General features: G+C 38.3%; 2 protein-coding genes across 2 annotated transcripts in view; one reads left to right on the forward strand and one right to left on the reverse strand.

The window, feature by feature from the left end:
• Positions 1 to 14,592, forward strand: part of LOC128743547 (RING finger protein 121) — a 396,237-nt gene that overhangs the window by 103,632 nt on the left and 278,013 nt on the right. The gene's annotated exons all lie outside the window — the stretch shown is intronic.
• On the reverse strand, positions 645 to 9,956 carry LOC128740893 (uncharacterized). The gene is made up of 5 exons (XM_053836467.1): positions 9,764 to 9,956; positions 9,396 to 9,704; positions 3,448 to 3,625; positions 3,191 to 3,383; positions 645 to 1,046 (listed from the first exon to the last, which is right to left on the reverse strand). Exons 1-5 carry the CDS (start codon positions 9,954 to 9,956, stop codon positions 645 to 647), a joined length of 1,275 nt encoding a protein of 424 aa, XP_053692442.1.

Below are 14,592 nucleotides of genomic sequence, written 5' to 3' on the forward strand. Positions count from 1 at the left end.
TCGATCTAACGTTTTCGCAGTGAAAGTCCCTGATTATCCGTTTATCAGTTGGCTGAATTGTTGAGTTTTCCTAAATCCTCAATGTGTGATGTCCTGAAATGACCACTGATAGAAAACCCAGAAGCGGCAGAAAAGCAATGGTAGCGGCAGAAACCATTCGAGCACTTAAACATTATCTTTTGCACACAAATCAGAAGCAACATTTCACAGTTTATAACTGCTAGGTAAACGAGAATTCAAAGCATTGCAGCGTAGAAAAATCCGAATTCAGCCCAAACATTAACAAGTAAAAGGAACTCAAAAACTATCATTAAGATCAACCTGTTTCAAGGCCAATGTACAATATTGTTTCCCATTTATCGATGCAGCTTCGCCGTATGAGAATCATTTCCCATCGAAACTGTTACTCTATTCCTTTTCTTTCCTGTTTCAAGTATGCCTATAAATCCTGTATCTTTTCATGATAAATTAAAACAAAATCAACTGCAGATGATCGTAACGAGTTTATTTTTACCATCTTCAGAAACATTCAGCATGAGTTAAACTGTCGGTTGTGGGCTTTTCAGAACGTAGAAGGTCGACAATCGCTTTGGCCAGCAAAACGTCCTCCGTAGGAGGGAACGAATTGAACGGTAGAAACCATCCTACAGCTTGATTCCGTCCTTATCGGCATCCTCGGAATACTTTTCGATGTACTTGTTGTCGGGGTCGAACTTGGCCTTCAGGGCCTTCCACTGTTCCGGGCGGTTTTCGGTCAGATTCTTGATGACCTTGGTGCTAGTTTCCTTCTGCTTTTCGCTACACTTGGAGCAGTTGTTCTCCAGCGCATCCGGCAGAACTCGTTTCAGCTCGTTGCCTTCAGGAGTGCAGGCGCCCTCATCCATCAGGCACTTGAAGTAGTTGCTGAAGAGACGGTCCGACTTCAGGATCTCATCCACGTCGATACTGTCGTACTTGGTGGTGTACTTGTCATCCTGAGCAGCCACCAGGACAACCAGGGCCAGGGCAACGACGATGAATTTCATGGTTGGTGGAGAAATTTGTACCTATTGAAATGGAATCAAATTAGTTAAAATGTTTGAACGAGTTCCTTGATTCAGCGCACCTTGTTGGGATTGAGGTCCAGAATCGAACTATGCTTTCCTGAGGCTAACCAGTTGCTTTATATAGGAAAAGTCCCAATCATCCGTGCTCAGACAATGACCAGTTGCGATAGAATACCTATCCTTCGGCAGCTTTACTATTGAACCAATTATCTATTACGCTGGTGTGCGGTATTGACGTATTTGCAGCAGCGAATCCACAAAATAGAAGATGAGGTTAGCAAAGTCATTGCAAACTAATAGCGCAAGTAGGAAATTGATTAACGCTTATCGATACACATTTCTGATCGACTATCGTATAGGCAAATAAATGGAATAGGATAGAGAGTAATTTGCTAATTTTTTTCGGCCCCGTACTCGCCGGTTTGGTTTGGTTTGGTTTTCTTGAGAAACAATTTCCACGGATATGTAATTTGTACCCAAAATGGATCTGTTCGAAACACGCATTTCTATTAATATAATATAATTAAGGTTCTCCTAGACAAGTAACGCAATTGGCTTTGATTTACCTATGAAACCACTCTTTGAAGAAAAAAAAATTGTTTCATCGAACAACCGATGCACAACCACTGAACTCCAAAGTTACCTTTTTAATCGTTTATCTGCAGCTAAATGACTAACATTTCACTTTCGATCCAACTTGTTCTTGTTCTTGGCACAAACTCGATAATTTCTTACGTCAATAAATGGAGTAATCCACTTCTCCCAAGTGCTACTTATTGATTTTGCGAATCAGGCTTAGCTCATCATCTGAAATAAGCAGTTGCACCTTTTATATTGTGAACCTTCAAATTTATTTGAATAATTTGTGAGTCTAATTTGATGATATATTCAATTATGATTGAATTTGTTTCGACCATCGTAAAATCTGAGTACAGGAAAGGTACTCACTGACTCACCAACTGATTGCTTTTTAATGATTCGTTTCTAAAACGATATTACACTGGTATATTGCGCAATTCTTTGCATCAATGGTCATCGTTTATTCGCATTTAACTTAGTTTTAATGGCTTTTGCAGAATCGGGGTTACTATTGCCTTGGCTTAGATCTACATCTATTAGCAAGTTTGTCAAGTACATTTCGAATGATGCTGTGGCTAACACACACGTATGCTGCACGGCTTGACCAACGATATTTCCGACAATAAAAACCACCAACATGAAACTCAGACTTGACGGAAAAAGCTGTGTAATCCATTCAAAATTTATGATGAAATTGTTAATATAGTAAATATGGATAAATCAGGTTCATACTGGGGAACGAGTCCCGTCTTTTCTCTCGAATTAATGCAAAAAATTTTCATTCCTATGCTTTCATCCAGTAGTGAGAAGTTTTTAATCTAAATGAAGAAAATTTTGAAACAAGATTTTTTTTTCTCAATAGCCCTAACATGAAACTATAGTACCTCCCCTCTGTTTAGGTCTGTTGCAATATAGTAAACGAAAAAAAATTGAAGAAATTCCTTTTAATTCTACAATTATTATATCTGCAATAAAATATTTTCAAACTTACATTTATTAGTGAAACAAGTTTTCATGTTCCAGCGGGAGTCCGTCATACAGAAATTTCACTTCGTCATATGTAAGTTTTCTTTCGTCCATCTTGTATAGATATTCTAAGTAGATATTCTAGAGTTTCTCATTTCAAAAACAACTTCTTGCAATACAAATACAAAAACAAGCTTCCATTAAAGAGTTTTGTACTACACAGTTTTTGTATAAATTTTCCGCTAACGGCATTAATCTTTCGCATTAATCTCGTCTCGCATTACTATCTAATTATAGCTCTAACTGGAAATCACAATGCCTTCGTATGGAAACTTAAACGTTGATGACATCACCCTAATTGCCTCTTGAACAAACGTTTGGAATACCTGTTAAGAATCCACGTGAGAATTGCTTTGAAGCATGTGATTTGTAAAAATTTATTTTTAGGCGACATGTTGCCAAGTTCGACCAGAATAAGTAATCAACCTCATACTGGCAGAAGTCGTCAGTCGAAAGCGACATTTTTCATTCCACAATTGCTTGCAATACTTTTAAAAATATTAGTCACATTCGAATGAATTTCATTGAGAATCAGCTACCTTTACTTTTCTGCCACTTTCAAATCGTTTCAGAACATCACACATCGGGGCTTTGGGATAACTCAACAGTTCAGCTAACTCGCAGGCGGAAAATCCGGCATTTTCATCGCTAGTATGCGAGTTACGGTAAATACCTGCTGTGGTTGGTAAACGGTTGAATAATACGTTACATCGCCATCGGTGCCTCGCGTACCTGCAAATTTAAAACAGACTCCACAGTGGTTCTTGGCCTCTTTTCCAGCAGGTTCTATTCCTACCTCCCCGTAGCCTCGTCAGCCGGAATACGAGCAACCTTAGCAGAGATGAAATTAAACTCCAGTACTGACAGAGAAGAAGCACGAGGAGTAGCATATGTTTTAATGTCGGGACAGCTCTTGACGGCTCTACATTCTCTACAGGAGCGGCTCACGACAGCGTCTGCACCGGAGCGGGTGGCTGAAACGAGATGTCTCGGCACTAAATCTAAGATGGCACACCATCACGGGACTCAGTAGCGTCGTCCTAGTAAGGCCACCTATTTAAATCCACCTTACTACGAACATTCAAGCAAACATGGATTATACTAGACGACGAAACAAGGACGAGGTGAAGAGAAAAGTGGCTTGGAATAATAATCTATGCATTGCCTCTAGGGAGAATTTGGCCAAATACCGATAATCAATGATCCAGTTGACTACGATCCTGAGGAGTATTTAAAAAAGCGCCAAAAGGTGGAGAGAGATCCTGAAGAATTAGAACAGCTATTCCGAGCTAATGATACGCCCATGTTTCACGGCAAGGTGAATCAATTTCGTAAGGGCTACACACCGAAATTTGACATGGGTAGGGACGAGGTAGGAAATCTGATCACAAACGAGTGCGAGGTGGTCGACAGGTGGAAGCGGTTCTTCGATGATTTGTTAATTTCAAAGCAACATACGATACAGTCGATCGAGACCAGCTATGGCATATAATGCACGAATACGGTTTAGGAGATAAACTGAAGTGACTGATCAGAATCAGAGATTGGATCGAGTGATGTGCTTCTTTCCTTCTCGCATCTTGGGAACACTCTCGAGTCACTTCGAGGCGCGGTTTATCCTGCATGCTATTTAACATCGCTCTGGGGGGGGGGTGATCCGATAAGCTGGCATCAAAATTATTTTCACCAAAGAAGCAGAACCAAGAACTTCTAGGCTTTGCAGATCACTTTGATAGCATAGCCAGGAACTTGGGCCTCATTAGACCAGTAGATCTTTATGAATAATGAAACTGTGACACTGCTCCCGATAGACATACACGCCCTTACCGTGTTAGAGCTGTGGACGATATTTGGCGGAGTACAAACTGAAAGCGGAGAGAGGCGGAGGCGTATGAATTACGAGCCACAGGCACTGCTTGCGTACATCTGACGAAAATCGGTAGGCTACGGTGGGCCAGACACGTCCTAAGGATGCCAGACGACATTGCGACGAAAACGATTCTCTTCAATAACCCCACCGGCACCAGGGACAGAGGAGCTCAACCTGCCAAATGACTCGACCAGGTCGAAAGTGATTTGCAAATTCTGAGATTCTATGGAAAAATGGCGACGAGTGGCCCAAATCAAGTTGAACGGAGATGAGTGCTTGAAACAGCACGAGCCACTCCGGCGCTATGCTGCTGACGATGAGGATGACGATGCTGATGATCATTACTTTCATGTTGAACACTGGTACCGTCACAAACAAAAACAATAATAACATGTTTTTTATTCATAATTATTTGTATCAAATGCCATAATGGCAACCGGTAACAAGTTCTGTAACACATTTAGTGAAGAGCACAGGAAGCAACGCTCTATTGCTCGATAGTAAATACACAGGCTAACAGACGTAACACTGAAGCCTCATTCCATCGTCAATAAAAACGATCATTTCAAATTTTTTCTTAAGCCAAGACTCAAACAACAGTCGTTGCGCGAGAACGCCGCTCACCTGCACACGGTGGGACCATTCTGGAAAATGGCGGTCAAAAGTCTTTTCTCGCTTTTTCTGACGTTTTTGAGCTTAGGTGTCTTCAGAGAAGTTCCTCAAAAAAGTGTTCTGCATCTGTTGACATTTTCATACAATTAAATATTAAGGGGATAACTCATATGAAAAAAATTAACTTTTTATAGGAACTAGATAGCATGTTCATGTATTCGACAAAGTTGTAGATCTTTGAATTTCATTAAACTTTGCCGAACATACTAAGTATCATATGGTTTGCAAGATATAATTGACTTTCTGTCGTGACCCCCTTAAAATCAGTATATTAAACTTTTTGTACACAAAACCTCATCTAACGGGTTTGACATGTTCTACAAACTTTTTGATGCTATCAAAATACGTAACTTTCTAGAAGGTTTAAATATCGCATGTTGCTTTATTTGCGTTAAAAATTGATTTGAAGCGTAAATTTTACCGTTTTTACAAGTATTTTTTCCGTAAGTAAGTAAGTGAACCGCCATAGAATATAGTATAAGTGTACCAAAAATCACGGCTGGGTCTGCTCGGGATCTGCTTGAGTTTTGCTTTAATCGTTTTGGTTATATCAATTATGAATTTACATATGAGTTTACCAGATTTATTTGAAAATATAATGCTATACATTGCTAAATTTATAGCAACCTATTCTGCGAAGCGCGAAGACTGCACCAGGTGATGTTAGTGTTTTCACCAAGTTCATGGGTGTCATTGAAACGATGTTTTGTTAGAAAATTTGTTCGAAGTGTTACGTCTGTTAGTCTGTGGTAAATATAATGTTGTCAGTTTTTTTTTTTTCAAATGTTTACATACCATAGGAATTATTATTATTGAGCATGTGAAGCGGGAAACAAATTGCAAGTAATCTTTGGCTAGTATTAAGTTATCAAAACAGAACTTACAGCGTTTGAACTCCACAATGAGCAGAATCGACCGAAAACGGAACTTTTTGTTACCGCTGTTTTTAAGGGGTAAAAAGTGACTTTTCTTACGTATAAAATCACGAGAAATCGATTGGTGATGGTTTCAGCGCGCGGGTATGACGAGAAATAGCCTATTTTGCCGCATTCACCCCTATTTTCTAATAGTTTTAAAAGAATCATGTATAAACTGTCTCTCATTTGAAATTCTACGGCAAGAAAAGTAAAGGTATTTTAGGAAAAAGGTACTTATATGAACAATTTTATTTTAGTATGCAACATAATCTAAAATTCTGATTTGCTGATTTACTGATTTTACTCAAGGATTTTGTACTGCAGACAAAACTCAAAATGCCAATTTGATTTTTTTACCAGAGATTTTCAAGAAGGCATGCCTGTTGTGTAGGTTGAAAAAGTTTTTCACTAAACAGTGAAATTATTCTGCCTTACAACTTCTACTGAAATCTGAGAATGTGCTACTGATAGGATGTTGATGATATTGATAGGATGTGATGTTGATAGGAAAAAGAGCAACTTTAAAAATGCTCGAAGTTTGTTCAAATTTGCTGCGTTTGCTCCTAGTCGTAAAATTTTAGACCCATATTTTTTTATTTGACGCTTAAGGTGCCCCTTTCTGAGTTAGGGTGGCTTCCGTTTTTTCGGTCGATTCTGCGCACTGTTAACACGTTAGTTTTACCATCGGAAGCCACCTGCATAATATGTTCAAATTTCATGGCACTGCAGCTCGCATCTTCTAAGGCATAAAGGTGGACCAAGTTACATACCACGAAAGATTGCTCTTGCCACTCGCTATTGTCGTTCGATTCGACTCGACTAATATCGAATCAAACGCACGTATTACGTCACTCGCCCCGCAGAATAAGCCCCTGTAAACAAATTGGATTCAGCTAAAACTTGGTTAAAACTATTAAAAATGCCCTTAAAGTGTATATAAACTCAGATTTTCAGTGGAAAATTTAACCAATGTCAGCTACTGCGCAACCAATAATTGTATTGTTAACTGTGATAAAGAATGTACTTTGGATTTGGTTGGATTTTTTGGTTTGTACACTTTAGGAACATTTTGAATAGTCTTAACCATGTCTTAGATCTTTATTCAACCTATTTACAGGTATTTGCTCACTTGTATTACAAGTATGACGGTGTCCGGTTTTGGATGCAATCATCAATCAATAATATTCATTGCATAAGTTAAGCTATCCATACTCTTGAGTAAATTGCTACATATTTTTTGAGTTGGGTGATATTATACAGTGGGTTTTGTTTACCAATAATCGCAGCATAATCGTTCATGTAGCTAAAAATGTTCAAGAATAATTGTGTTTTATTTTCTCTAAGAGAAAGCAACGGATTATAAGTAAATGAATTGTATCATTTTGACTAGAAAACAACATGCTTGTCTCCAATAGAATAATTTATGATAATACAACACTAGCATATTATAAACAACTTTCTAGTAAGAATATCTCAGAAAAATTTCACGTTCTTCAATTTGGTAATCAACATTCTCGACATGTGAATTGTCCGTGTTCACACATTCAGGCACAACCATCACCGTCAGCGAAGATGAATACTTCTCAACAATCAGCTGTCTCCAAGGTCAGGAAATCTAAACATAAAAATGACAATTAACTTTTAACATTTTCATTGAGAATGCACAGGAGTTTTACCATTACACAACACTCGCTGCCAACTGAAATTGTTCTCCGCCACCTCTTCCGCCCGGATGATCCGATCTCGTTCATTCATCAGCACAAAATTACCCAACAAACAGCAAATCAGCAAAAAAAGATCCCCAATCCAGCAGCGTCTCATTTCAATTGGACGCACCTTACTTGCAGTAGCAGCATCCGATAATTGCAGCACCCTGCCGTCTGTAAGTTGAACCCGCGGTTACGACCTCAGTAGTGCGGGCATTCAAGTCAATCGACACGGAAATTGATCATTCCGTTTCAATCGAATTACCTACACTGCACTAAGCTTCGACGACGACACGTCAAGTTAATTCGAAGCTTTGTTCCTACTGTTGGAAAGGGTCATCATCGTAAGCGGCCCGATTCTGACGATGACTCATGCCATTTAGTACGCGCCGGTGCACCGCGGTGGTTGTTGTGATCGCTCGCGATGCCTGCCATACGACTACTGTACGTGACTTACGAATCGACTCAGTGAGTATTTTTCCCCTGTAAATGTTCGTGCCATTCAATGTCTGGAGGTGAAACGACGTGAACGATTCGTAATTGATTGCTTGTAAGCAGCAGTGTTGCCTTCGTATGATATTTACAATATGCAACATTTTGATCATTTATTTTACAGACTCTTCTCTTTGTGACATCTTGCTATTTCCCCAAGTATATTTTCTTACAGCTTTTTTATAATAATTTGTATTACATAATTGCATGGGCATTGGAATAGAGTAAGTTAAGGGGAAGGGAAAATATATAATTTTCTTCTTTTATTTTCTTTGGAATGTTTGTTAAAAAATTGTCAAAAAATTAAAATTAAGTTTAATAGGAACTATTAGATCAAGTAGGGCACGGGAGGGTATTTTCAGCCCATTAAGCGATTGCATCTTTTTTTCGACCTATTACCTAGATCTAGTGGAAGAACAAGCGGTTTTAAGGTTCTTTTAATGAAAAATAGTAGATTACTTACAGTCTTACGAAAATAGTTAGGTATAACATATGAAAACTGTATGTCGGCAAAATATTTTTATTGGAGAAAGAAAAGGCAAATAGGCTGAATTTAGAAGCATGCTGAAAATACCCTCCCGGACCCTAATATAATTAAAAACCGAATGAATACATTTTTATGCAAAATAGAAATTTTGCTTGAAATAGTTTTCAATTGAACAACATATTTAGTTGGCTCAAAACGCTGTAAGCGCATTAAGTTAAGCTTATACCGCACAAAGTTCTCTTGCCTAACTTAAGGCGATTTTCTTGATAGTAAACTTTTTGCGAATAGTTTGCAACACACAGTTGATCATGCTGTCAGAAGAAACTTCAACGCACATGCTAACACAAGCTACGAACTCGAACTTTGCGCAGACAGATGTGATAGAGCTTTTCGGTGCCCATTGATGCAAATACCTTTTAAATGACTATGAACAACACGTAATTCCAGTCACTATGGTAAATTTAAGTTACGTCGGTTTTAAGGCACAAGAATGAGTGATAATTTGATTTCAAAACTGAATTCTACTGAACGTAGAACAAGCTAAAATATATTCTTGTAACTTGAAGCAAGCAATGACAGATTCAAAATACTAAATTCAACTGCTTTCGGCATCTTCTCCGGTTGCCTCTTGATCCTTTGTCTCATCGGTACCCGCATCGGCACCAGCGTCGTCCGTAGTATCGTCTGTAATTGCTTCATCAGATGATGATTTTGACGGAACCTCTCGAAATTGTTGTCGATCGTCCAGGTACTTCCGGCGATACTCTCCAGTTGGATCGTACAGCGATTCCAGCACCCGGAAATCCTCCGGGCGGTTTTCAATTATAAAATGGATCACTTTGTCCGCTCCCGTTTTCTGTCTCTCGGAGCAATGTTCGCAGTCACTTTCGAGGGCATCCGGTAACTTGTCTATCGGTAGCGACAAATGTTCACTCTTAAAATACGATTCATACGGTGGTGTTACATACCCTTCAGCTCTACTCCATCCGGTGTACAGGGACCAAGGTTTTTCAAACAGTTCAGATAGTTATTCAACAACCTAGTACTTTTGAAGACCTCATCCAAGTTAATACTATCGTATTTGGTGACGTATTTCGAAGCGTGCGTTCCACTGCAGCTTGCACAAATGAATGCGAAAATCCATAACACTTTTAGACACATATTTATTTGAAGTTTATTTTCCCGATGAAAGCGAAAATACTGACTGACGGACCTTATAGTTCTAGACAGAAATTTATAGGCTTGGTACGTAGGAAAATCACAATTTAATGGGAAAATTACTCATTCGTGATTTCAAACTACAGACAATTGTCGAAATTATTTAGTAGTTATCAGGCGTATGAGACTTTGTTTTCCACAGTAGGAAACTTCTTATGTCATTAAATCACAGCCAAAACAAAATTGTATTTTGTTGTTGAAGTTGACAAAACAACTACATTTAATTGTTCTCAAGACGGTTGAGCCGATTGAGACGGTTTCTGGAGCAATAGCATCTCTTATGAGGTTTAGGAGACCCTACTACATCCCAAAGGGAGCTTTATATTGTGTGAATTACAGGGAGACAACATCACAGTAAATAGGTATTGTTACTATAAAATGACCAATAAATTATTTTTTTCGATACATCGGTGACGTTCGAGTTCCAACAAAATAGTGACTGCCTCCACCAATAATGTGTCATGAATTCACGATCATAATAATAAGCATAATAAACATAGTTTTCCAGCCAATAGAATTAGTTACGCAATATCGGCGAATCATCGGCTGGAGTTACAACCCGCGGATGTTAAACTTCGCGGTGTGCTCTGAGAATCCAATTTCCAAATTCCAGTTTCAAGTCCAATTTTTATCTCATTTAAAGCCTTATTTCAACTTCAACCTGAAATCTAATTTTAAGCCCTATTTCAACTTAAATTTTGGGTTTAATTCCAAAACAAATCCATTCACAAATTCAACTCCAATTCTAAGTCCAAGTTCAATTAGAAGTAAAATTTTTAGTTTAATTGAAAGTAAAGTAAATCCAAATTAGCCGATTTCAAGTCCAATTCTCATTTAAGCCGTTCATTTTCGGATGTTGCTAAGTACTATCTGCTACACTAATACCATCTGTGAGGAATCAGAAGAAGTTATGCCGTTCACAACAAACATCAAGTCACTTTCTGATGACCATCTGGCAAAAAGTTTATTCAAAAGCGCCCTACAATGGTCCATTGCAAGCCCCATTTGATGTCGCATTATTTCATTATTTCATGTCCCATTTTACGTTGGATTACAACTTCAATTTTTGATTCAATTTCATGCCTCTTTGAAAGTGCTTAAGACCAATTCAAAGTTAAATTTGATGAAAAATTTCTAGTTCAAAACATTGGTACAAAATCGAAATCAAGTACAAATTACTTCATATTCGAGACCAATTTCGTGACTTGCAACTTGCGTGATTTGTAATTAAATTAGTCACAAGACCAATTTAATTGCAATTTCAATTACGAAGGCAAGTCGAATATCAAGTCCAATTTCAAACTCAACTTGAAGGCAAATTTTAAGTCCTATTTCTACTCTAGTCTAGTTACACGTTCCAATTCAAACTCTCATTTCATGTCCCATTTAATACTTAATAATAAAGAGGTTGCGTTTCTCTTGCATTTAAACCGATTACAGTTGTGCAAGTGACTTTGAGAAAAGAGGGGTTTCCCCCGAAGAGGAATATATAGTAAAAAAGACCTTTGTTTCGTTTCCATTATACGGATTTGCATGGGGCAAACCAATGTATAATTAGCTACGTGACAGAAGGGGGAGCTGACTGGGAAAGAACCGACAAGTAGGGGGTCGAGGAACGTGAGTATGAACGTATGTTTCGCCATAGTTCCGGAACTTCTGGACTGTTTTTCATTAAAACGACGCCAAACACATTTAATTTGGCATAAAACAATCAGCGCAGGGGGGTTGACAAAAGAGGGAGATGATCTCTTACAAGGAGAGAGAACGATTCAAATGGGTAAAGGGGTGCGTTCCTCTTGAATTTGGAACGATAGCAGTTGTACAAGTTGCTGGATTTCTGAAAGGGAGAATAAGGTGGGCCCTTAATAAAGGGGAGGTTCAAAAACGTAAAAAAGGCTTTTTGTCGATTTATAGGGATTACCGGGAAAAAGTCAGATTCACAAGTAGCTGTAGGTCAACATTAGGGGAGCTGACAAAGGGACACGTAGACACATTCAAATGAAAAAGAGGGTTGTTTCTTGCATTATGAGAATTTTTGTTACAATAACAGATGTACAAGTGATTGAGAGGCAAAGGAGCCCCGAGTAAGATCGGACAATCAGCTAGTTTTAAGATAAAATAAAAATCTGAAATAAAATCAAATAAGTCCAAATAAGTTTTAATTCAGGTCACAGCTAGCATTTTTATATATAAATCAAAGTAAAAAATCAGCATAACGTATAGATATGCATGCTAATAAATCGTATTTGATGCGTAAAATTGGCATATCCGTATTATTACGGAGGCGATGTACGTGATGAGAAATAATTATACGCATTTTATCTGTATGCCCTCTCATGGAGTTTGCAGTTAAAAAACACAGGTTGACGAATACGGGCGAAAGTAGTAATGGGGCATTTTTCAGGATTCACGAGCGTGCAGTGGGTTGGTGTAACTACCCATCAAGGTTGCAGACAAATTGCATCCACCTTGGAGCGAACCCTCAAGTAAACCTTCAGATCGTTGGCATAGGATAAACGAGGACCTTTCAGAATGTAATTTACATCATTGAAATACAGCAGAAAGATTAACGATCTCAAATGACTCCCTTGTGGGATTCCAGACGAGGATTGGAAACCTTCAATTAGCACAATCAGTTTACGAACCTAGACCAACGCAACACACTGACGCTGATACCCACTCTTTCGAATTTAGCAATGAATCCGTGTTGATGATCACTTAGATATTGTTGGCAGTGTGACAAAAGCGGAGTCGTGTTTACAAGCTCAAATAACTTGAAAGTAGCACACAATGATAAGATTCCGGGATAGTTATTGACATCTTCCGATCCCCTTTTCATGAACAGGAAACATATGTGCAGTTTTCCATACAGACGAAATTACTCCGCTTGAGATAAGCAGACTAAACACGAGCCGAAGCGAGATAAACAGAATATCAATGTGTTTTTTTTTTAAACTCAGACGGAACTCTGAAAAACTCTGGGCCATTTTTAGACGAGGATTTTAACATTGGGCCGACCGTAGAGTTTACTGTTTAGTCGATGTTGACAGTACCTAGAGTATTCCCAGTCATTTGTGAAACATCGTAAGCAATTTGGATAACTTGGCCTTCCGGGTCACCACATCGCAAAACGATCGCCCGAATTTATCGGCAAAAAGTTTACAGATATACAGTGGATTCGAAACAATCCCTCCATTAAGGGTCATGATTGAAGGGAGACCCGATTCCTTACGCTGAACATACTTCAAGAAAGTTTTCGGTTTCACCTTCAAATTACGCTGAATTCTCAGTTGCCGTCAGATCTACGGAATTCTCAGTATTTCCGACTAGCTTTCTGCTCATTAAATTTGCACACGAGTTTTCCATTGCTTTCAAATATCCTACAAAGTTATATACAGTATGTTAATATACATTAACATTACTAAATTTACAACATAGATCGCACACATAGCCACACATGCACACACACACATACACAAACATACGTTTCCAAGGCAACGCTTAACATCACTCTAAATGAATGAGCATGAAATATCTTACAAATACATATTTCGTTACTATCAAACGTTGAAAACATGCTAATAAAATTCATTTTCAACGTAAACAACCGTAAACTTTTCATGTGGCAGAAACACAATCCAGTTCAAAGGCAAAAATAAAAATGGGATTCCATGTTTTAAGATTGTTCATAAAGCAATAATAACTGTAATATTTTTTGAAACGATGGTTCTACAATTGATGAAGGGACGGTAGGGAAAGAAATGAAAATTTTTTGGTGAAGGAGGCGCTGGACCTCTATGCGCCTCTATGGTTCAAAGGTACAAGTACCAGCGAACCACATGCCCTGGCGGGTGTTGTGGGTTCGAATCCGGTTATAATCTCAGATTATAGCTTGGTTCGACCCATGCACCATCCAGCATTGGACAAAAGGTAGGAGTCAAAATGACTACTTGTCAAGCATAGCTACCAATACCCCCCCCCCCTTCCTTTCCGCTCTTCCCCTCCTTCACTAAAAAATTTTCATTTCTTTCCCTACCGTCCCTTCATCAATTGTAGAACCATCGTTTCAAAAAATATTAATATATATGTATGACCACATTTCAAGGTCAAGACTAAAAACTTGAGATTAGTCTAATAATAACTGCTTAGTAATCCGGATTTCTTGAAATTTCTGCTCCGGCCTACTTTTTTCCTTTATTTTTCTGGTTAGGTTTTGCGTACAAATCTCAAAAGTTGTAAAACCTTTCTTCCCCAGGCCCACAGAATCGAGATATGAAATTAAAAAACATGCGCGTTGGTGTAGTTGTAGACGCACCTGACCGATAATCAAAAGTTGAGGGTCCAAATCTTGCCTGCCACAGAACAACGTTTCAATTTTATTTACCAATTTTCGTTCTTCGCGTAAAAAATAGAAAAATTAAATAAAAGGAAAGAAATAGAAGTTTATTTTTTGAAAATTATTAAACCGTCATGACCTTTTAAGGAATTTAGAATATAGCAAAAAAACTTCAATCAATAAAATACGTTTTTTTCATAACGGTAGTCTTCTCAATGGGACGGAATGGTAGAAGAAAGTAAT

The sequence above is a fragment of the Sabethes cyaneus genome, chromosome 3 (assembly GCF_943734655.1).
Source record: "Sabethes cyaneus chromosome 3, idSabCyanKW18_F2, whole genome shotgun sequence".
NCBI classification, from domain to species: domain Eukaryota; kingdom Metazoa; phylum Arthropoda; class Insecta; order Diptera; family Culicidae; genus Sabethes; species Sabethes cyaneus.